The following is a 25,777-nucleotide window of genomic DNA, read 5'->3' as shown; positions in this document are numbered from 1 at the left end:
CATTATGAGAATCTGAATTCAATTCTGAGCACCCACTTAAAAAGCCCAAGCACTGGCCTTGGACACACTGGCCAGCCTGTTCCGCCATATATTTGATTTGGTACTTGTTTTCATTGTTAGAATATGTACAGTTATTTTGTAATTAGAACTAAGCTCACTTCATAATTTATTAGTATCCAACTTCACAAACATCAATGTAAACAAGTCACTTTTTGCTTGAGAATGACCATTTTTGAGAATCTTTATGTTAATATAAACACTTAAATGTGATTTGTAAGAGAGGTTTGAATTTATATTTATAGAAATGTTATCATTTCATCTCAGATGAAGCACATGGGGTTTTGTTTATTTAATATTTTTCCCAATTAAAATTACAGAACTTTCCAAATGATTTTTTCATAATCTCTTAGCTAGTAAGTAAAGACACCATGGAATTAAAATGTGCACACATCTTTCTAACTAGCTGCTCTGTATTTTTCATTTTGTTTCATTTTGGTTTGGTTTTGTTGTTCTGTTTGTTTCCTCTCTCAAAAAGGACTGCCTTTTTTCATTACAGGCAAATGATCTTACTTTTTCACTGGCATTGATCATTAATACTTAAGCGGCTCTACATATGCTATCCTTAGTTTAACCTTAAGGTTAAACTAAAATCACTTTCAGACTATTAAGTATCAGCACACAGAATGGAGTGCAACCCAAACACTGTGGACAATAAAATAAAACTATAGATACATGACCATAGACGGAGATTTATATTTAGTCCTTTAGCACTCATAAAGTGTTTCTAAAAAAGCCCCTCTGACATTTGTTTTCAATTGAATTATGATGCCTCTAAATGAAAGGCTCCCTGATAGCCCGAAGTGGTGTCATGTGTTTATTGATGAACTAATGGCTTCATAAAAGCAGATAGTATAAACACAAGTAAAATAAGTTCAGATTTTAACAACAGCTTTTGTGATGTAGTCTTGTTTGATGTTTCTCAGAACTGAACTTGCCTCCTGGGTTACTGTTCAACTAGAGGATCTATTTCCATTGCCTTCACTGGGGACGCATATTTTCCATTTCTAACAAGATTACAGGCTGTGCCTCTACTACATATCATGCTCCACACTGTGAGAAGCAAGAACTACAGCCACATTTCCCAGAGCTTTCTTCAAATAATACTGGCATATGGGTAATAAGATTGCATGATGAAGAAAACAGTATTCTACATTTCTTAAAGATGTGTAGTAGATTTTAGGACAGACAGCACAGAATCCAGGCATGTAGGATCTCACATGGAATTCCAGGATTCAGAACACCGAGACAAGTACAGTCATAAATTTGAGGCCAGACTGCTAGGCAGCAAAGTTCTACTTTAGCTAGACTACAGAACGAGACCCAACGTGATTGCCAAAAGAGAGAAAAACAAAATAAAACAATCAAAAATCACACTATAAAGAAACAGATTCATTTTGTATTAATTATGTAATAAAGTATGTACTATAAGATCTATTCTCAAACAAAAAAAAAGCTTGAAATCTCTAATAAATTGTCACTAGCACAATACTGTCCAAAGGATGTTTTTAACTTCCACAAATAATTTCTACATCATTCAAAACTTACACTGACTGAGTAGCAAATCCTACTTTCTTCTCCTCCTAGACCTTCATCAAAGCAAACTCTATTTCAATTCTAACATTTATACTTCTTAAGCTAAAGAACTTTAGATTCCTCTTACAAGTGAAATGCAAACTCACATCACAATACATTGCCTGGAATGTGTGTGTTGGAAGTAGGTGTACAGTAGCACAGACAGACAGACCAGGAAGACACAGAGAAAACATGAAAGGAGAGCAATGAGAAAAGTTGAATTCTATAAGAAAGGATGTCAATATTTATATGGTTTGTATGACATAGTCATGATTATCAAGTTTATATTAGCACACAAAAACATGAACATATATAGAGTACAGCATGAAATGTCTGTGCTAGCAATGCATAGTTTTGAATTATAAAATCATAGATTGAAAAGAAACAGAACATTTCCTATATCTCTAACATTCCTTCCTAAATGGCTTCCTCTTGTCAAACTTAGTAAGAAACTTTCTGAGCCTTACTTTCTCTGAGAAGAACCAACTGCCATATCAGGATTTTAGCAACAATTAATAACATAGTTTCTTGTATAGATAAGCATTTAATAAATCAAGAAATAAGAGCCAGTTTCTGAGCATCAATAATGAAGGCAAATTCCACAAATAATGTGCCTCTCTTTCATAGATTGCCTGGGTTAGGTCCTCAGGAAATAAAACAAAGCCATGTAGAGTGCCCTCTGTGATTAAGGTCCTGTCTGGACATGCTTTATGAGCTCTTTTTATATGGATTCTTGATAATACGCTTTCAAAATTATTGGCAAATCTACACTTTTCCTCTGCTTCCAGCTGGATAATGAAAAATGATTTATACACTTTTATTGAATTTACAAGGGTTAGAGTAAGCCATGGTAATTATTGCCATGTCATTTTTGCTGGATAGCAGCAACTGAGACAAAACATAAGCCAAACTAAATGTAATTAGCATTAAAATGACTCAAGCATAAAAAATAATCGCATGGATCCTGAAGTGTCTTATTCTTATCAACAAAAGAATCTTGTAGTTGTTTGCAAACATCCATTGTAATTGCTTTTCCATCATCATTGGAAATTAGAAACGCATTTTAGGTCCTCATCATACTTTTCAAATTACATTTTTGTTTTTGACATTCCAACTTACACTATCATACATAATTAATCTGACTTTTACAATTAGATAATAGTGGCGAAAAAATCACATAGACAAGACACCTGTCTCCTTTGAAGAGAATCACTTTCTTTTTCTAAATGTGTATTTTCCATTGTTAGTCACTTTTCTAGTTAGAGAGTGCTTTTTACAATGCAAATTCTATCTTCTAAATTTTGTGACCTGGGGATAAAATAGCATGAAAATTTACACGAAATGAGATACTTTTTGTAAAATGTCTACCCCATTCTTGCACTCTAGACCCTGGCTCAGTAGTTGGAAACATGGTTGGCTTTCTGTAGTTTGTATCCAAGAATTCAACCTACTGCAACTGGAAATTGCTCAGGGTGAGGTGGGGTGAGGTGGAGGGTGTTGATTGTCTAGTAAACAAGTACAGGCATTTCCCTTACTATCAGTACTTAAAAAATAAAATTATCTTTATAGCATTTACAATATATTATGTATGGTATGCAATCTAGAAATGATTAAATTATTCAGGTTGTTTATAGGCTATTTATAAATATCTTGAAGTTTTTGATAACAGATTTAAGCTACTATTACAGATTTGACCATATGGGAGTCTTGGAACAATTTTGAGCAGGTGTTAAGGAATAGTTACATCCATTTTCTACTACTAATATGTGACCATGAGTAGTCGGTCTAAAATACGCAAAAGTATACAGGAAAAATAAATAATAAGGAGAGAAGAACTTGAGTCTGTTTTGAGTAGATACCGAGAAAAGCTCCACAAATATAAGGTCATGGTATCAATAATTTAAAAACAGATATAGATCAGTGTTTTTCTGTGATCATCATGGTATCTGTTCGTAATTATGAACTAATGCTTGTCTATGAGGGAAAGCAGAGTCTGTGTTCCATAGACATCTGAAGGAATTCTGTTCTTGTAACTGTTTGTCATATTACAGCCCTCTGGATGGATGTCTGTAAGGGAAGGGATATATTAGGTGGATTAAAGGCAAAGGCTCTAACTAAGGAAGATTCCTGGAAACTTGGGTAGATTTCAGAAAATTAGGCTTCCTAGTTTCATCACGGTTTGCATTTAGCAGCTACTCCTTTAGCTCTAGTTTAGATATAATTTATAGACATACTCTCACATTGTGTGATAACAAGCTAATGTTAGAGGTACATGCATATTCCCTTTTGGTGAGAAAGCACCATCCCTGGTAATCATTGCTTTCTAAAGCAGACAAATATAAGGGATACATCTTATAGAGCAAGATACTTCACTGGTATAAATTCTGAAAACAGCGTTGATATTAGTAACTCAACAATTTCTCAGTCAGGCGCAAAGGAGAATGGGAAATTTGGATTCTTGAAAGAAAAGGGATTTATAAAAATAAAAATTGAAATTGGACCCTGTGGTATCAGACTAAGACAAAAGTGACCCAAACAGAATTTTTCCCACCTTGGTGTTTGCTTGATTTCCATTAAAAGGGACCATGACTATCATTAATTAAATTTCAAATTAGAAGCAATTCTCTGTTTTTGATCACAAACTGCAAATATTTATGAAATTTTCTCCATGTTATACTTACATTACCACTGAAAATCTAGGGTTTTTTTTATTTATTTTTGGTTTTACCCAGCTCTATCCCCCACTGCCCCCTCTTGCTGACTTTCTCTTTCCTCCGGGATCCTGTCTTCTCTTCTCATGTTGCAGGTATCCCCCTTTCCTCTTCCTTTCTCCTTTCTGCCACCTCAACTATGATCCATCACTTCTTCAGCTCTCACAGGCCCCTTTCTATTCTTCTCTTTCTTGACTTGTGACTACACACACACACACACACACACACACACACACACACACACACACACACACACACACCATAATTTTAAGTCTAAGTTCTACGTATGAGAGAAATTATACAGATTTCTATTTGTGAGTCTGGCTTATGGTATTTCATTTAACGATGATTTCTAGTTCTACCCATTTTTCCTGCAAATGTCACAATTTAATTTTTGTCTATATCTGAAGGAAATTTCATTGTGGATACCATATATTCTTTGTGTACCAATCTCTTGAAAGACATCAAGACTGGCTCTCCTAGTCATTATGAATGGTAGGGCAATAACATATGAGAAAGTTTTTCTTTAGTATGACTTGGGATTCTTCAAATCAGGTAGTAGAACTGGGTCATTTCATTGTTCAATTATTAGTTTCTTGAGGAAATACCATTCTGATTTCCACAGTGTTTTATAAGTTTTCATTTCTAACCAGCAGCATAAAAAGATTTCTCTTTCCTCACATCATGGCCAGCATCAGTTGATTGTTTCATGAGTATTGAATACTATGACTTGGAAATCTAATTGTAAAACAATAGCCCTTTATTTCTTTCTTATAATTTTATGATTTAAACATAGAAAACAAAGCTTTGTCCATGTCTGAACCTGATGAATTCTTTTTGACAAGTTTCCTGGGCATGTCATGTACCCACTCTTGGATGCTAGTCATCTCTCATTATACCTTCTGCATGGATGTCAAATCAAGTTTTTAAGAAATGAAAATGTTAAACTTTAAAGAGGATGAGGAAAATGTGCCTGCCTTTGTAACAATCCATTGAAAGAATATTGCCACTAAGGTACATCATAAGAGCATAATCATCTGAGTGAAAAATTAAACTGTCCTATCTTATGAGTCTAAATTGTGAGTTTTAAAATACCTTAAATGAAGAATTCTTTTCTGTCTACATTATTTTTTCATATATGACTGTCAGATTTTCTGCAGCTAACTTTGCATTTTTGTATAGTGTGGTGTGTTTAAATATGCAAGCTCTAATTCTGTGTCCTGAACTCATCAATTCTTAAGTGAAAGACTCATCTTGAGAATGTCATTAAGTTAATTACAATGTTGTTCATAGTTGTTTAAAGCTCACTTCTGTGAATAATATAAAATGTATGAAATATGAAATATAAATAATTGATATAGAAGTAATTTTGTTGTCAGGTGTCTTTATCTTAACTCAAATAGTTTAAATCAATGCCTAATTTTACCCAACATATTTTTAGTGTAGAATAAAATGACACATATTTTTTAAAAATGAGATTATTATGGAATTCTAAAAGTGTTGTTTTAGTTACATTCTCATCATACAAAAAAGATTTTCGTTATTTTTACTCTCATTGTTGTGTAGGCATATTATGTGAGAAATGCCAAAATTTTGTTGGGATACAATAGGATTTATTATCTGAGCTTGCATCTAGCAAAAACACTAATTCAGAGATAAAGAGTTTATCAAATATATAAAACAATACTAATCAACTTGTGTAGCAAAATTCTAAGTGGTAATAACTAAACAAATTTCTTAGATTCTATAGACTTGATAGAAACTCACAGTTCTGTGAAATAGATGCCATGATTAAACTCAGTGTAAAGGTTAAAATCAGGAGTAGATAACAGACTTGTACAAGAACATATCATAGTGATATTAGTCAAATTTCTCCCATTGTCAAATAAAGCTTGTAGTGTGTTTACACAAAATTAATTCACATTACTTATAGCTTCTGAGTAGTCCCATAATCCAGAAGCTGAAAGCCCTGGATAGTGGTCGCATTGTGCCCTTTAAATAAGAGGTCTCCAAATCAGAAAAGAAGCTAGTATTTGCCCCAGGTAACCGAGCATTAACTGGAGAAGGTTTCAGGTAGTATCAGGTCTAGAGTTCTCATTCCCAAAGCAGCATGAATGTCAGTCTAAATCCTTATAGAAAAGGACATTTCTCATTATGTGTCTGCTCTGTTGGTAAAAATACACACTAAGAGCTGACTCCCGATGCCCGCTTCTGAAATACTCTGAATGACAAACCGAAAATACTACTTTTCCAGATTTTTTAAATTTCCTTAATCTAGTCTAGTTGAGACCTGAATTTAAACATTCTAAGGTTAACAAAAACTATCAGCCTAACAGCTTATCTTCAGAGTCAGGGTGGAGAAGTCTGCATTCACTTTTGTAAACCAGGCATTAAAGAAGGTGAATCCCTTTCACCAGAAGTGTTGATTTCTAATATAACCTCGACATACTTGAGAAAATAGGAAGAGGCTATTGAGGAAAGTAGATTGATAAATGTGACACATATGATAGAGACACACAAGTCTTTGGAAAATAATTAAAAGTCAGAAAAAGATGTATGTATAGAAGCTATCATAAATAGGGCAATTAGACAAGATCAGCATTTTCAGGACCTCCAGATAGACAAGTATGTTCTACTTGGTTTGATGGATGTTATTGCTATATCGTATAAATATCTGTATTGAAGTAGAATTAACACTTCAACTGTTATTCCACATGAGTAAGTTTTGATTTTGGCAAATGTATGTGCTTATCTTAAATGTAATTCTATCAGTTGCACTGTTTCAACATTAATTTAATAGTATCATAGACTAAACCATCGTCATCTCAATAAATTATGTCTTGGGGCTGAGGACATGGCTCAGTGAATATGAGTACATGATATATAAGAATAAGTACCTGAGTTCAGGTCCCTAGCAATCATGTGAAAAGTGGGGTATGACTGCAATGGCTTGCAGTGTTGGAGGGCAGGACAGGCAGATCCTAGGAGCCTCCTGACCATTCAGTCGTGACCATGTCCATCAAGCTTCTGCTTCAGCTCAAGACTCTTATGATGGTTAGTTTTTTTCAACCTAACACAAAGATGAGTCACTGGAGAGGAAGAAATTTGGAATATAGGCATGTCTTTATGTTTTTTTTCTTGTTGATTGACATGAGAGAAAATACTGTGAATGGTGTCACTCCTTGGCCATGGTCCTAGGAAGCATAAGAAAGGTAGCTGAGCCCATTGCCTAGCGTGGGACACCTAGCACAGCCTTGATTCAGGGAGAGGGGCCTGTACCTGCCTCACCTGAATGTGCCAGGCTTTGTTGACTCCCCATAGGAGGCCTTACCTATTAGGAGGAGGTGGGAATGGGGGGGGGGTTGAGGGGGTAAGGCTGGAAGTACAGGAGGAGAGATGGGGGGGATCTGTGGTTGGTATGTGGAATGAATAAAAGATTTCTTAATAAAAAATAAATAAGAAAAAAAAGGTAGCTGAATGTGAGCCTGGGAGCAAGCCAGTAAGCACCTTTCTTCTACAGTTCCTGCCTCTGATCCTGACTGAGTTCTTGTCATAGATTCTCTGCATGTTGAACTATGATCAGGATGTATAAAAGCAAATAAACTCTTTCTTGCCAATGTTAGTTTTCTCTCTAAGATTGTTGATCACAGCAACAGTAACAATACTAAGACAACCCTGCCTCAGGTGAGAAAGAGATAGAATTGTTGACATGTTACATGGATATTCTTCTTACTTCTAGACTACATACATGAATCATGCTCTCTTCCACACATTTACACACACACACACACACATACACACACACGTATATATATATGCATATATATACATGCATCCAAATGCTTTTATATTAATAAATAACATATTTACTAATGAAATGAATATGTATGTGTACACTCACAATACTACAATCTTACACACACCCATATTGAGACTATTAAAATGTCTGGTTTATATCTCCTAGATATGGGTTGTTGTTGTTGTTTGAAGAGAGAGAAAGAACACAAAGCTGTGTGTGGCAGGAAGTGGGAGTATCTGGGAGTGTTGAAGGTGTGGGACAAACCCAATCAAAACTTAGTTTATGAAAATAGATGAATTAATAAATGAATTACCCAAGAATGTAGCACTCTCTGAGCACACTTTACACCACTCTGGTTCTTTCCAGGTAAACCTGTGATGATAGTGACAGAGTACATGGAGAACGGCTCCTTGGACACATTTTTAAAGGTAAGATTCGGCTTTCCTTTAGCTATCTATTGCCACATTGGTATTTATTGCTACTGTGCCTGTGGATTGAGACTAAAACTGAGCAACCTTAATGGTAAAGTTTTAAATGGATTCAAAAAAAATTAGACAGCACCATTTTATACTCCCCAATAAACTGATATTTGGAAGGTATGTTTTTTTTTCAGAAAATTTATACATCCAAGTAAAAGGCCCTGTTATTTTATTTAAGTAAATGCTTTACATAAAATGGAAATAGAGATGAATAAAGGAAAAAAAGAAATGAAAGGAGATAAGGAAGAAAGAAAATGAAAGAAAAACTATGCAAATACTCAAAATTATGAAATATTTTATTTATCCTGACAGTTTCATACATGTACAATTTTTTTAATCATATTCACCCCCATTACCTTCTCTTAACCTCCATTCACTTCTGCTGAACGTTTTCTTCTTACCAGCAAGTTCTGCTCCTAATTTTCTGTCGTGTGTGTGTGTGTGTGTGTGTGTGTGTGTGTGTGTGTGTGTATGTGTGACCACTGTGTTCAATTAGTGTAGCTTGAGTAATCAGAGGAGGCAAACTTACTAGATCATGAACAACCTGCCAGGGCTTCAGCACGGAAGAGAGCAGTGCTTGCTTTTCCAACAATCAGTAATGGCCTCAGGGAGGGAAGAGGGTTTGTTGAGACTCTCCCCCAACATTCATAGAATATTGAGTAATGCCATGTTGTGTAGGTTCTGTGAAGATGGCCACAGCTGCAGTGAGGGCTGTGCCCATACCCACGTTCAAAGACAGAATTTCATGGCACTGCCTCTCACCCTTCAACTCTTACATTCGTTTTGCCCCGTCTTTCATTTCGCTCCTTGTCCTGGAGGGGGTGATATAGCTTTACTCAATTTTTATGTGCATATTAATGGACAGAGAAAATGTGTCTCAAATGTCTATGCAGATAATAAGTGAAGATATCAAACTGGAGTCTATAAGCATTATGGCCCCTCTTAAGGGAGTGTCAACAGAAAAACCATCAACCTGAGAATATAGCCAATATTATCAGGTGTTCTGGGTTTCAGGAATAAAAGAGTTCTATGCTTACCTCCCAGTTTTAAACATGGACAATTTCTAAAGAGTTTGTGTAAAATAATGTAACATTTTCATATATGAGTAATTTATAGTCTGGATGTTGTAAGTTCAATGTAGTGAGTGCTGCTTCTGATGAGGTAAGGTGCTGTTATGAAATTGATGATAACTTTGAAAGGGGCCTGTGCAGGGACCACAGTAGTGTCCCATTACTATGTAAATTTTCTATTTTAATCTCCAACCTGCAGCAATGTGCCTGCCTATTGCCAGTTCACTTCTCTGCATTTGCAGGTTTTCCAGTCTCTTAGAGTTGTATCATCACTTTATTCAAAGTAATTCAAGCTATTAGTTAAGCTTTATGAGTTCATTTAACTTTATTACATTTAATGTCTTTGACAAAAACAACAGACTTCCAAGAACTGTTGATATTTTCCCATTCAGTGCTCAGTAATTATCCCTGCTTTCATCTACCCTGCAGAAACTCCTGTATTTCCTCTGGCCACTTCATGTTTACCCCCAATAAGTCTATCAGATAGCTTTTTGTAAATTACCTCAAAGTATACTCAGTGTTAGCCAAGGTTGGAACTAGGTTGGAGCAATGAGCAAATTCCTCTGGTGTCTGACAATAAATAAAGAAGCTATAATGCATGAAAAGGCAGCAACATGGGATTATTTTAAATGACATTTACTGCTTTTAATAGTCTGTAATATGAGGTACAATACAGCATGCAAAGTTATGCATACCATGTGTTTAGAACTATTAAGTAAATAATGCAGATAAAGAAAATATGTTGACACATGAGTAATAAAAGAACAGCCTATATAAAAAATAAAAGAAGTAATTAAAACTGTTATTATTAGGGAATAACACATGTTATTATGTGTGCAACTATGAATGACCTGTGTCTTCTTTACACACTATTCTATAAAATTTAAATATGGACTTATTACTTTTATTATTAGAAAAAAAAGAATTTATTTGAAGTCATTAGTGGCACTCAATCTCTAACACTATAAGAATATAAAATGTAAACTGAGCACAACTGAGTGTGTTGGGACAAACCATTAATGGTATCATTTGGGAGATAAAGGCAGGAAAATCTCTATGAGTTCAAGGTCAGCATAGTCTACATAGAGAAGTAAGTAATATATATTAAAATAATATTGCCGGGCTATGGTGTCGCACGCCTTTAATCCCAGCACTCGGGAGGCAGAGGCAGGCGGATCTCTGTGAGTTCGAGGCCAGCCTGGTCTCCAAAGCGAGTTCCAGGAAAGGTGCAAAGCTACACAGAGAAACCCTGTCTCAAAAAACCAATATATATATATATATATATATATATATATATATATATATTAAATAATTAATAGTATTTTCAATTGAACAAAACATAAATTCTTACAACTTAGGCTTTCAAGTAATTATTGATGTTATAGAGACACATACTAAGAGAGATATTATCAAGCCAAGACCCAAAATGTTGCCTCTTGAATAAAAGACACAATGATGTATTGTTTTTTGTGTACCTTCTTTATGTCAGTTACAATAAACATTTCTGGCTTATGCTGATTAATAATTACTGATTGCATATCAAATTCTTTTTTTTTTTTCAAGACAGGTTTCTCTGTGTAGCTTTGTACCTTTCCTGGATCTAACTCTGTAGACCAGGCTGGCCTCAAACTCACAAAGATCTGCCTGCCTCTGCCTCCTGAGTGCTGGGATTAAAGGCATGCACCACCACCACCCGGCTGCATATCAGATTCTTATCAAAAGATAGCATGACTCTAATAAATTGTTTCATGAACAACCCATCATCAACCTCTTCTTGAGTATTAGCGATGAAGAAGGCACTGTAGCTGAAGTTTTCCTGGGTCCACTAAGACCCAGAAGCTTATATTACTTATAAACTGTATGGCCATGACAGGCTTCTTGCTATCTAGTTCTTATATCTTAAATTAACCCATTTTGATTAATCTATAAGTTGCCACGTGGCTCATAGCTTACCAATACTTTTACATCTTGCTTCTCATAGCGGCTGCTGGCAGTGGCTCCTCTGTTTTTCCTTTCTCCTTCCTCCTCTCAAGTTAGAATGTCCCGCCTAACCCTATTCTACCTCACCATTGGCCAAACAGCTTTATTTATCAACTAATCAGAGCAACATATTTTGACAGCATACAAAAAGATATTCCCCCATCACTGGACACTGCCAAGAACATGTTTTTGTTATCTTAGGGCTATTTCCATTTCTTTTTCCTGAAGTTATTTTTCCATTACACACAACTTCTTATAGGAAACATACTAGTGCCTTTGCCTTGAACATATATTTCTACAGAACCATGTTAAAACATGTTGGGACACGTTAAAACATATATTATACAACTATGAAAAAACATGTTGGGAAATTATATCCCCAATCATGTTCTAACATGATTGTGTAAGTTCTATACATTTTTTTGTTGACAGCTATGTTCAGAAGATACTTAAAACATTATTTATTTGTTTGTATTCTTTGATGGTTTCAAATATGTATATAATGAATTTTAGTATTTTACACATCCTATTAAGCTATTTCCTCCCTCTTTCTTCTTCCACTGAAACCCTCATTCTGAAGAGCCTCTCTTTGTATGTGTGCATGTCTGTGTGTGTATGTGTGATGCATGAGATTTTTGAAGGTCTTTCAAAGTCTTTGCCTGATTTGATACAATCTGCATAATCAGTTAAGTTTGTGGTTTCTAACGTTTTCCATCCTCTGTGAGTAGGTATTGCATTTGCATTTTGAAAGGTGCTAACAGTAATTTGAAAAATGAAAGAAGGCTTTTTCCAAATTTTCCTCCTGTGAATCGTACAGCTCGTCTAATGTTGCTCTGTCTTTGCAGAAAAACGATGGGCAGTTCACTGTGATTCAGCTTGTTGGCATGCTGAGAGGCATCGCTGCAGGAATGAAGTACCTTTCTGACATGGGCTACGTGCATAGAGACCTTGCTGCTAGAAACATCTTAATCAACAGTAACCTTGTGTGCAAAGTGTCTGACTTTGGGCTTTCTAGGGTACTGGAAGATGATCCTGAGGCAGCCTACACCACAAGGGTAAGATCTAACAGAATGCATTTCTCACACACTAGACTAGAGGTGCTGAATTTTTAAAGATGTTAAAAGAAGTAGCAAAAAGGGCATTCCTCCAACAAATCCAAGAGGAGACAGAGAAAACATGAAAGAAAAGGGGATAAAATAGAAAATCCAATTCTACACCTTTTAGTACCAGCAGATTCAAATATGAAACTTAGATATTGAAAATATTTACCTTTCTAGTCCCAGTAATTTAATTATTTTTAAGGATACCGTGCTGGCTAGATTTATATCAAATTAACACAAACTGGAGTCACCGGAGTGGCAGGAGCCTCAACTGAGAAAGTGCCTCCTCCATAAGATTGGATTTTAGGCAAGCCTATAGGGCATCTTTAAAACTAGTGATTCTTGGGAGGGGCAGGCCATTGTGGGTAAGGCCATCCCTGAGCTGGAAATCCTGGGTTCTATAGAAAGCAGGCTGAGTAACAAATGAGGAACAAGTCAGTAAGCAGCACCCCTCCATGGCCTGTGCATCAACTCCTGCCCCCAGGTTCCTGCCCTGTTTGAGTTCCTGTCCTGATTTCCTTCAACAGTGACCAGCGATGTGGAAGCATAAGCCAAATAGACCCTTTCCTCTCCAAGTTGTTTTGGTCATGGTGTTTTGTCCTGGCAATAGTAGCCCTAACTAGGACAGATGCCAGGAACAGAAATTCTGAGTTCATATTGGATGCATTGTGTGTGTGTGTGTGTGTGTGTGTGTGTGTGTGTGTGTGTGTGTGTGTGTTATAACATATTTAAAAGTAAAAGAAGAGTGAAATACAGAATTTTTACATTAAAATATGTATGTTTATATGTTGTGTATATGAAGAATGAGTGTTGTACGCACATATAAACATGTATAGATAATATTAGTGGGAAATTTATCTTATCTATACTATAGTGTCTTCAATTGTGAAATAAATTAAAAAGTATTTTATTCTTCATCTCAAGAGTTTAAGTTGTGGGAAAGACAGTTCCATTTTTTAAAGTTTTGATTTTCTGGAGGTATTGAAGTATCTCACTGCTTGATTTACAAAGTATAAGAGCTATTGAACCTAAGTCTATGGAAAACTGGTTACTACTTACAGTGTAATAGCTATCATAAATATACAGCTTACAGCAAACTAATTTTTTTCCTGAAATAATGTAGTATAAAATTAGCTAAGGGAAATGGTGACTATTGTTATAAAAGAAATTTGCAAACAGACTATTTGCTTTACAATTTTAAAATTTTAATTTAATTTAATTTGAATTAAAATTGAAATTTTAATTGCATTATAAAAATCTTTTAATAAGTTTTGGGATATTCTAAATATTTTCAATATTATCAACTTGTATATCCTCAACTTCAAAATTATTGTTGATATGGAGATTTGTTATATATTCCTTCACTGGAAAATGAACTAATTTTGTTCCAATACAGAATAACACTTTTGTCACCTCTAATTTTTAAATTGCAATCTATATATTATATGTCTCCTTATTAAATTCTACTGTAAAACTGATAGTATAATGAAAAGTTCTTTATTATATTATAAGGTCAGTTTGTTCCATTTGGACAACTGTGACTTGTGGCACATGGATTTGGGGGCATTTGTAGTATGCTGCAGAGCAAGAGTAATTTATTTAAGCAAACAAAGACTTCCAGAGGTCATCTCATTAAATCAACGAATTAATTGATGAGATATTTCTACTCTCCTACATATAAATATTACTACCATTTCATTAATAAAACCTCAATTAAGAATTCTTCTGGGTTTAGAATTGCACTTAATAAAGTTGGCCTAAGCAAGATTGAGGTTATGGAAAGTCTATTGCTGCTGTGATGGGTGGGTGTCTTAGGTAAATAAGAAGTACATTTTCCAAGGCCCTTGCCACTGCGTTATGCTGCAGCACCAGCAGAAGGGCCAGTGATCTTGACACTTTGAAGGTTCCCTTCTATAAATGGTGTATGGAAGCAGTTTGTAGAAAATATATGTAATAAGAACTAATCAGAAGCCGGGCGGTGGTGGCGCACGCCTTTAATCCCAGCACTCGGGAGGCAGAGCCAGGTGGATCTCTGTGAGTTCGAGGCCAGCCTGGGCTACCAAGTGAGTTCCAGGAAAGGCGCAAAGCTATGCAGAGAAACCCTGTCTCGAAAAACCAAAAAAAAAAAAAAAAAAAAAACAAAAAAAAAAAAAAAGAACTAATCAGGTAAATGAGCCTCAGTAGTTAGTGATACACTCATTGTTCCAGTGAACAGGAGAACAATTCAGAGATGAAGTTCAGAAGAATCAATAAACTACAATTTGGAAAAGGCAATTTAGTCACATGTTGAAGAACAAAACAATTCTCCTCTAACCCCAACACTCAGGATACTGAGACAATTGGATTGCTGGGAACCATGAGTTCAAGGCCAGCCTAAGCTACAAAGCAAGATTCTGTTTTAAGAATAAAGAAGTAAAAAATTTAGCCAAGGCCCTCAAGAGATGGCTCGGTTAAGAGCACATACATCACTCTTAAAGAACTTGAGTTAGGTTCCTAACAGCATATCAGGAAACTTAAACAACCTGTAACTCTAGCTCCAGAAGAGCTGGAAGCCTCTGCACACACACACACACACACACAAACACACACACACACACACACACACACACACACACACACACACACACACACACTCATGTGAACCCTCCACACATATACACATAATTTAAAATAAATCTAAATACAAATGAAAATGAAGAACATTAAGACAAGCATATTACAATTCTGTATGATGCAATGTTTTATATGTATTTATTAGGCAAAACAATTTCCAAAAATATTCCAAATATATTACCATATGTGTGCATGTGTTTGTGTGTGTGTATAAAAAGATTAAGCCTAAGTTTTATCCTTTCCCAAATTTCAATCCTGACATGAAACTTATTTTCTCGTGTATCTTGAAGGCTTCCTTTTTAATGGAAATTTGTCTTTTACTTCATATTCTAATTTTTAAATATTCTTTTCTATAAAATGGGTAGATATGAAGTAGCCTTTTTAATAAGAATATCTGTCTCTTAATATATATTAGTGAGTACATGGGAAAATAACTATGAAATGTTATTTTTTGAGTACCCTATAATCTTTTGATTAGTTCAGCTAAACAATAGCATTTCTTAGGTTCAATATTCTAAATGAACAAACACAAAAGTATGCCATTAAGCTAAGAGGGGGAAAATCAAGCCTTCCAGAAATAAAACAATGTTGAGGGAAAGATATCTTTTAGCTTTTAGCATGTAGAATTTTCCTGCTTGTCTTATAAACTGTGAAACTTCCCAGGGTTTCATTTAACAACCTAGACATTCCACTTATAATTCTGTATTTTTAAAAAAAAAATCACGTACGGTATTTGAGTCCTTTTCTTTTACAATGCTGAGTGTACACCTTATTGATGTGCTAGAGTGCCGCCCTCCCCTAATCAGTCCTGCCATCCTGAGCACTATAATTGAGATGTAGGTCCCGTATGCCTTCCAAAAGTCAAACAGAATTTATAGCAGAAACCTTCCCGACAGCCAATTAGTTGTTAGTCTACAAGTGCTCATGGGCTGGGAGATGTGAAAAGAGACTGCATGCTGTCAAACAGATTAACTTAAAAATGTTACATCTCTTTCTAGATCTTCTTAAAGAAGCCGCAGTATCCCTAGATGCCCTTGAAGTATGCTGGAATATATACATATATAATATGTACATTATATATGTATAAATATGTAGAATATATATATACATGTGCATGTGCTTTTAATTTTAGGGAGGCAAAATTCCAATCAGATGGACTGCCCCAGAAGCAATAGCTTTTCGAAAATTCACCTCTGCCAGTGATGTCTGGAGCTACGGAATTGTAATGTGGGAAGTTGTGTCTTATGGAGAGAGACCCTACTGGGAGATGACCAATCAGGATGTAAGTACAGAGATACTCTTTCTCCCTAAAGTTGAAAATGAAATGCTTTGTTCTCTGAGTCCAGATTCTTACAGAGTTTTTAAATTGTTGAAAATGGCATTTACTTGGAAAATATAAAATACTTTGTTTACCTTTTGGTACATTTGTTGCTATGGAAATAATCTTTAAGTGAGAGCTAAAAATGAATTAGGGTAGAGTAACATAAGTTACAGTTAGGAAAAACTTGAGTCCCTTGCCAAGAGTAGACTTAGCTGTTCCATAGTGTTGTTCCACTCAGTTTATGTCAGTATTGTACTCAATGATAAAGAAGGAACAACCATCTAAGAATGTATGCTGAATTTGATTCTTTGAAATATGAGATGAGTTATATCACATTTATAATTCATAGAAGTGAATATACTAACAGTAAAAATATAATTAATGTTTAGAATTATATAATTCTAACAGGAAAGGAACCATTAAAGAATTTTCTTTCCTCCAAGTTCAAATGCTTATGTTATGATGCCTAAGACAGAACTATGGTCTTTGCTTTGATCATTTTCCATCATTAATATTTAATACATCCTCTTTGTATCTGGATCATATTAAAATTTGAAAATTTTTTTCTGAAAATAATTATAAAAGTAGCTAGGATGTATTGAACGTTCAAGGTGTGCCATTTACCCTTTACCAATGAATCCAAGCTCATTGTTTCTTTTTAAATCTAGTGTACTGAAAATTCTTAACAACAATATACTTACTGGAAACAGTTTTTTCTTTCTCCAATTATTTCTTATATCCTAACTCTATAGCACCTTGTTCCCCATGCATTCTCTCAGAAGCCCATAGGCAGATACTATGAGTTTGCAGCTCACTTTGTTTACATTGACAATTCCATATAAGCAATTAACTCTGATTTTCAAAGTTCAGCCAAAACTACATCTCAGGTGCATTTCAAAGTATATGCCCCAACTGTGAGCCATGGCAACTCAAGTTATGCAAATTATTAACAGGCAGACATGGTCAAATATTTGTTCCTTTTCCTCTACCAAAATCTGTACTTGGATTGGTCAGGTTTGCCTAAGTAGAGAAACAAAACACTGGGGACAAATTTGATTTTTAATGATGAGTTGTTGACACCTGTTATAAAAAAGCAACTGGAAATCAGTGCACATTAATACCTATTATTTGAGGTATGTGTCTACATTCTACAAAGACACTTGATGGAGTTTTCTGGAAAGGACAAGGAGGACAATGGAGTCTGGCTGACTTCCTAAAGCTCCTTTCTCTTGCTGTCCATTTCTGTCCTCTTACTTCACCATGTGTGTTTCCCTTACAAAGGAAAGCCGAATTGCTAGAGGCACTCTATTGCTCCTGTTTTGGAATTGTTTTCCCAGGCTGTGTTGACCAGTCTACTTTCTTCATTTTCCATAAGTGGGTAGCTAGAGGAACATCTCAGCTTTCCCTAAATGTCCTTCTCAGAAGTTTTCTCTGATTGCAGCAGATTACATTCATGAGTTCTCTGTGGTCACCTACAATGACTATAGTTGGTCTATTTTGCACCAACTCACTTGTCTTGAGAAAGCTAGTACTGACTTAGACTTCTCTACAACTGGAAGAGCAGCAGGTCTAAGGGGTTCAAACTTGAGCATTAAAAGATGAAACAACATAAAAATGTCATTCAATTTCTGAAATATGTGTATGTGTCTATACATGCAATTTATATTACAAATATTTTTAAGATTGTATTTATATATGTATAACTAACACATGAAAGAGATGTCATTATTTGTCTTTTATAGTGGAGAACTGGAGCCTAGAGAAGCTCAGTGATTTTCTTGTTGTCACAAAATAATAAAATTTATAGTAGATATATCAACACAATTCTCATCGTTTTTAAAATATATGATTTATAGCAATTGCTATGGTTTACAGAAATTGAATTATTACGTACTTCTGCTTTTTATGTGCCAACTATATCACTCTTCTAAATGAATGAGTCATGAAATATTCAATTCAATAGATAGTGATTAATTTGGATTGAACAAGTCTAGACTATGCCTTGTTTTCTATGGTTTCTTTTTCACATAAATACCATATGCTCACATCACCTTTGTAACACTACAGTTCTGCTTTAATTTATATCAATGCTCATTTTTTTCTGTCCTGTCACAAATCCCTCAAATGGCAATCCATACCGTTTATCTGTTTCTTTTGATAGAAATATGGTTTTCTCATTTGCCAGCCTCCAGAGGTAGTTTCAGCCCACTACTGAGGTATTTTGACTTCTGATCCATTAGTCTTTCCTAGCTGTGCAAGGGATTGTTCAATCAATACCTATCAAGTATTGGCAATTATATGAGTTACAGTTAAAATCGTCACAAGGTACAGTTAAAATTGTACCAAGTGAAGTCATGGATCAAACATTAAGACTGACGATAGATGAATGTTGTTGCGTGCTTCTGTGGACATTGTCTAAACTTGTCTTTGGTACCAAGACAAGAAGTCTATCCTAGTACAGTTTTGCTTTTCTCCACAAGTCTCTCATCTTCCACCTAAGCCCAGCAGGCTAGCCGAAAGCTGATGTTATTTGCTGAACCCACTAGTTCTTTTAGTCAACTTGACCTAAGCTAAGTCAAGGACATCTGAGGACAGAGAACAACTTTTAAAAATGTGTCTGTAGATTGGCTGTTAGTCAGGACTCTGGAGCATTTTCTTAATTGGTGATTGATCTGGGAGGGCCCAGCACATTGTGAATGGTGGCAGCCCGAGCTAGGTGGTCCTGGAGTGTAAAAGAAAGCAGACTGAGAAAGCCATGATGTTCGGGCCAGTAAGGAGCCTTCTTCCATGGCCACTTCAGTCCCTGCCTCCAAGTTCCTGCCTTGAGTTCCTGCCCTGACTTTCCTCAATAATGGACTGTAGACTTTAAGCTGAACTAGACCTTTCTCTCACAAAGTTCCTTTTGGCCATTCTGTGCTATCATAACAATAGGAACCTGGGACGCTGCCAAGTACCATAGTGTAAAAACAAGCTTCACTCATTGTACCTTAACTGGCAACCTGTGTGCTTAGGTCCCCCTGGCTAGCTGCACAATTAGACGAGTGAATCCGTAACAGTGCTTTGTATGGGTGGACACTATACTTGTGTGGGAAAAGACATAGGCACAGGAAGTTGAAGGATTTAAGGAATATCTGCTAATCATTCTCATCTCCCTGTTGTGATCTCTAGCTATCTGTATCTTCCTCATTCTACTCTTTTTGTTTTCTAATTCTCTTTGATCATTGATAACTTATTGTGGGTTGTAGCATAATCTAATGTTTTTGTCACTAACTATTATCTTTGTTATTCTTATCATTATTCTTTATTCCCTTTTATTTTACCATTTGAAATCACTTCAGGGGTTTCATCCTTTTCTAGACAATGTTTCAACAAAATTAAAGGAAAGAAATGCCAATGTTTTATCTTCAAGTATAATATAAGAAGAAAAACTAATAGTTTTGGCAAGATTTGTTAATTTATATGAAGCTTAAAACAAATGATCAGCTAACTGCAAATCTTTCTGGAAAGCACCCTCTAGAACAATGTAGAGTGCATGATGTGTTATTTATTGAGGTTTTAGTTGTCAGTGACATTTTGTTTCTGAATACTACACTAAATATGTTAATCCTCAACTTCTAACTAAATTTGACATAAACAACAAAGCAGACTAACTGAACTCAATAATCACTGACTTTCACTGACAGAAAAAGCAGTCTCACAGAACAAAGTTACACTGCTGATTCCCCGGTGTTAACAGTTATATCCCTTGATATCCACATTCCTGATAAGATCTGACCCAGAAGGAGCTTTTTAGTATCACGAGATCTAACCTTATCATTCATAGAGCATACTCTAAGTCTCACAGAAGAGACCTTGCTGTACGCCAGAGAGACAAAATTTAATCAACTTCTTTTGATTCAGGATTGCTGCTGCCATTACAGACAAAAAGGAGTCACAATAAATAGTAAAAATAATCATGAATGAGTCAGATGATTTTAGGGAAACAAGAGATGATGAACTTGGAAGTGTTGAGAACATCCTGTAGTCAGTAGAAGCTACTTTGTTCGTAGAAAAGATTTTAAGTGTCAACACTTTTTGTAACACAAAATAAAAAACAAATTTAATATTCTATTACATAACACCTTTATATTTAGAGATAGTGTCATTCTCTAGTATTACTGAATATATGAATACATATATTCCACCAAGCACATAAATTCAAAAAATAGTTCAGTCATTATAGTAATCTGGTTTTCACTTTTCTGTGTGGTTTATTTTGTCATTTCTTAGGCAGTTCATTTTCTATGCATTTTATTTTTAATTTTTCAAGTGACAATCCAAAAGATTTATTACTACTTTTGACATGTTACAACTTCCTTAAGAGGCCACATGAATATCAAACCTTAAAGTACATCAGCTTATTTTGTATTGGGTGCACATCTATTACAATTCTATACTTCTTTCAGTTTTTGATATGAGTATTTTGTGTGTATATATATATGCATGTATGTGGCATAATAGATATCATAAATCACAATAAATAACATGCTGTCTTAGTGAATTCTGTTTTGTCAAAGCAGAATACTTAATGTAAGTTAATATACATATACTTTGGTTATTTTTCTATTATTGTTATAAAACACCAAGACCAGGGAAACTTATAAATGAAAACATTTAATTGGGTTTCTAATTTCATAGGGTTAAGGGTTCATCCTTGCTGGGCAGCAATCAGTAAACACATTGGCTGGAGCAGCAGATGACAGCCCATGTCTTAAACCACAAACAGGAATCAAAAATACACACTGGGAATGGAAGGGGTCTTTTGAAGCCTCAAAGCCTTCCCTAAATTCCCAGTGACAATGCCTCCTTTAAAATCAAAAGGCAAATTGCATGCTTCCAATAAATACTAGCATAGAACAGACATTACCATTCCAAAAGGGAAGAGTGAGGCCATAGAGAGGAAGTAGTGCACCTCTTAGCAAGACTAAGATATAGCAGGACAAACTCCAAATCCTATATTTCCATATCCAATGTTAAATCATTAAGATGGCTCTACCTTTGAAGCTTTACTGTCTTCAAAATGCATCTCTCTAGCTGAGTCTACTCTCTGTGTAGGATTTCATTGTCAGATGCCTAGTGGCTCTGGTATGCCCAAAATCTTGGGGTCTCCAGTAAAATGCAGGCTTCATTTTTGCATCTTTATGCAATGGCCTGCAGGGAGGGCCTTATCCTTCTCAGAACATTTATGCTGCAACTGCCCTGCTACACATTGCCTGGCCACAGCAGTTATCTGAGAACGAGGGTTCCTTTACTCCTATATCTTTCATGATTCAAAGGACAGAATTAAGAGGACAACACTGCCAAGTTTGGCAACAAATTTGGAGGGTATGGCAGCCCTCTTAAATTACATTTATAGAAACTTTGACTAGTTTTTTAGGAGCAGAAAATTTCTTATGCCATTTTGCTTTCACTGGTTGAAGCAAAGTTGAGTAGAGTCTTGCTCTGATGGTGTCCTTCCCTTTTTTCCAATTTAGATCAGGCCTCTTAGCCTTCTTATCTCTTCCATCATTAGCAGTGACTCTAACAGTAAACTTCCTGGTACCCTTTTGTTCTTCAAACTGTACATTTTGTATTTCTTTTTTGCATTATTTGCTCTCTTTCGTTGTAATCCTGTATTAGCATGATATTTACATGGTGGAGTCCAAGTTAGGGTCTCATGATGTGTCCTTCAAAGAAATTAGTCCGTAACTCACAAAATTTAGCCTTGATCATGGACAAGTTCTTAGAGGGCAGAAATCACCCACATTATTTGCTGAAATATCATGAGAATGATCTCTAGACGACTCACTAATTTTGTTCTTCACTGAAACCGCTAGAGTCAGACCTCCATAGTCCACATAGTTCTCAGCACTAGTGTCTTTCAAAATCCTATCAAGATGGCCCATTTACTTCACTTATACCAATCAACCACTTTTCGAGTCTAAACGTCTCAGTCTTCACATTCCATCAGGAGCAATATGATCAGGCCTGTTACACAATAGCCCACTTCCAGGTTCAAACTTCTTTGTTAGTTACTTTTCAATTGCTTTGATAAAATCCCATGACCATGGCAAATGACTAAGGCATCCAAGGAATTTCTTTTATTTTTTCATTAAGAATGTTTTTATTCATTTTGCATACCACCCACAGATCCTGTTCTCTTTCCTTTGCCCCCCCTGCCCCCTCCCCCAATGCATTCCCTATTCCCTCCTCTCACAAGATAAGGTCTCCAATGTGGAGTCAGCAGAGCTTGGTACATTCATTTGAGGCAGGTCCAAATCCCTCCCCCTGCATCAAGGCTGTGCAAGGTGTCCCACCAAAGGTAGTGGGCTCCAAAAATCCAGCTCATGCCGAGCTAATGGGAACTCACGAACTTTAGACCAACAGCTGTGGAACCTCCATGGGACTGGAGTAGGCCCTCTGCATGAGGCCCCCTGGCGGTAGGATCAGGACTAAGGTATTTCTTATAAAAGAAATACCTGAATTGTGCTTATGGTTCCAGGTGAGAGTTTATGATAGCAGAGCAAAAGCATGGTGGCAGGTGGCTAGACTCAAGGCTGAGAGCTCACATCTTGATCCATAAGCAAGAAGCAGACGTCCCATTGGCAAGGGCCTGAGGCTTTTGAAGCCTTAAAGGGATGCTCCCAGTGACACGCCTCCTCTAACAACCTTACCCCCACTCTAATCCATTCTAAATCATTTCTCCAACTGGGGCCTTAATATTTCAAGCCTATAAGCCTATGAGGCCATTATCATTCAAACTGCCACAACAAGTAAAGAATATACATTTATTTATTTCAAGATTTTAGAGGCTGAAAAGTCCATACAACATGCTGCCAGATCATTTGATATACAACCCCCTGGATGCCTCAAAGCTTAGGAGAGAAACCGGGAAACCTGGAGAATAACTCAGACCAATTACAAGTGCACTAGTCTACCACAGATGAAGCATTCTGACATAATTATCTTCCACGAGATTTCGTCTCCTATAGATTCATCTAGTAAACTATGACAGTGAAGGTAGTTTCCACCCCATGAACCTCTAGGATACAAAGTACATAGACAAAACCATTGTACTTAACATTAAAACCAAGGAATTAATTTCAATTATCCAGTTCACAATTCTATATAAAGACTAGACACTGAGTAGAAAAATATTTTAATTTAAGTTTTGCATACTATTTTTGGAATTTTATAAATGAGTACTATATTTATATCATTTACACCTCCCTTTTTGCCCTCCAACTCCACCTATGTCCCCACATACTCATTCTTAAATCTGTGACCTCTTTAGTTATCATCACTGCTATACATATATACTAAAGTAACTAGAATTAATTGAAAACTTTGAAAGAACATCAGGCTACAAATTAGATTAAGTTTGGAGTAGAAATGTACTGAATATATAAAATTTAAATGATTTAAGCTGTTTCCTTAGACTTCTATGTTGGCCATTTAGGGTACTAAAGACAGTAGTAGTGTCTTATGAAAAATGAAAGGAAAAAACAAGCAAGTAAATAAATAAAGTCCCATTCAGATATAAGGACAAATGGTACTGTGAATGTATCTTTTGTCACATTTGGCTTTTTTTTCTTCTCATTTTCTTTTCTTTCTTTCTTTCTTTCTTTTTTTTTTTTTTTTTTTTTTTTTTTTTTTTTTTTTTTTTGTCTTTTCGGGACAGGCTTTCTCTGTGTAGCTTTGTGCCTTTCCTGGATCTTGCTCTGTAGACCAGGCTGGCCTCATACTCACAAAGATCCACCTGGCTCTGCCTCCCAAATTCTGGGATTAAAGGCGTGTGCCGCCACCGCCCAGCTCATTTTCTTTTCAAAACATTAATTGGGAGTTATTTTTGAATCTATTGTTTTTATTTTCTAAGATGTTTTTGCTTATAGTGGCATCAGCTTTATTACATTTGTTGAAAATAATTTCTTGCATAGTTTGCCTTTTGATTTCTGTGTTATTTGGAAGTTAGATGGGCTAACTAAGGTAGAAGGTTGCTTAGGCTACTTCTCTGAAATATTACAATTATTTTCAGACACTTTCACAATCCTTGAGCACTTACATTTTTCTAGCTGCACTTTGTGCTTCTTAGAATACTTTTTATTATTTTCTTTGGTAGATAGAAACTAGAATAACCTCGTTGAGATCAAGTGCTCATAATCCTGCACTTTATCTCCCCAAAGTTTCCTCTGTTCCAGCTGGATTCATACATATTGTTATCTGTCTGTCCCCACTCACCATACATAAAAAGAAATCCCAAGTTAAATCTCATAATATTTACTTCCTTCATAGATTTGTTTACTTTAAGAAAACAGAAATTAATTTTCAACATAATAGGCTTGAAATAGTTTGAGCTCTGATCTCCTTTTCCCTACACTTCTTAGTCATAAACACTTTGTAAATGTATAGTTTCCTCTTCCTACCTGCACCACATTGGATCACATGCCATCCCCTTTGTTGTGAAGGGGTTGCCTTACCATCAGTCCCTGAAGATTGTTTTTAAAAAGTTCCTTTGCTGATTTTATTCTACAATTTGTTAAACAAAACCTAAATTATTTGGGGTATGATACAATTAAATTTGCTAGAGGTAATTTGTAGTGTTTTTGAGAAATATATTCCTTAATAATGAAGGATATTTTCATAAATGAATTAAAAGGCCATTATAGTGTTTAATAATACAAACAAATATTTCCTCTTTATAAATATTTTGATATCAGCAACAATATTATGTTTTTTAATCCCCACAAATGGACTAATGCTTATACATGTGTTTAAAATAAATATTTATAATGCCTGTGCCAGTAGATAGTCATTTCAAATTCCTGACAGAAATCCAAAGATAATAATAAATAGTCAGACCTTGACATTACTAAATGATACATGAGACAGTTATGATAATTTATTCTTTGACTTATCCATCATCTACCATCCAAAAGTCTCTTTTGAAATGAAATTGCCATGCTAGTACTTTGATAATGTGACTGTATAAACTTTTATGAAAAAAAGATATTTCAGAGAAAATGTGATCATCATTTGATTCTAGAGTGCAAGAAT

The 25,777-nt window shown here is 35.4% G+C and overlaps 1 protein-coding gene across 14 annotated transcripts in view; it reads left to right on the top strand.

The window, feature by feature from the left end:
* Positions 1 to 25,777, top strand: part of Epha5 (EPH receptor A5) — a 356,197-nt gene that overhangs the window by 313,358 nt on the left and 17,062 nt on the right. For all 14 annotated transcript variants that reach the window (XM_006983822.4, XM_076546512.1, XM_076546513.1 and 11 more), the window contains 3 exons: positions 8,509 to 8,570; positions 12,517 to 12,726; positions 16,517 to 16,666. In XM_006983822.4, coding sequence (XP_006983884.1) covers positions 8,509 to 8,570; positions 12,517 to 12,726; positions 16,517 to 16,666 — 422 coding nt within the window. The remainder of the gene's footprint in view (positions 1 to 8,508; positions 8,571 to 12,516; positions 12,727 to 16,516; positions 16,667 to 25,777) is intronic.

Source organism: Peromyscus maniculatus, chromosome 10 (genome assembly GCF_049852395.1).
Source record: "Peromyscus maniculatus bairdii isolate BWxNUB_F1_BW_parent chromosome 10, HU_Pman_BW_mat_3.1, whole genome shotgun sequence".
Lineage (NCBI taxonomy): Eukaryota > Metazoa > Chordata > Mammalia > Rodentia > Cricetidae > Peromyscus > Peromyscus maniculatus.
Note: the sequence above shows the minus strand (reverse complement) of the source record. Positions and strands in the feature narration are given on the sequence as shown.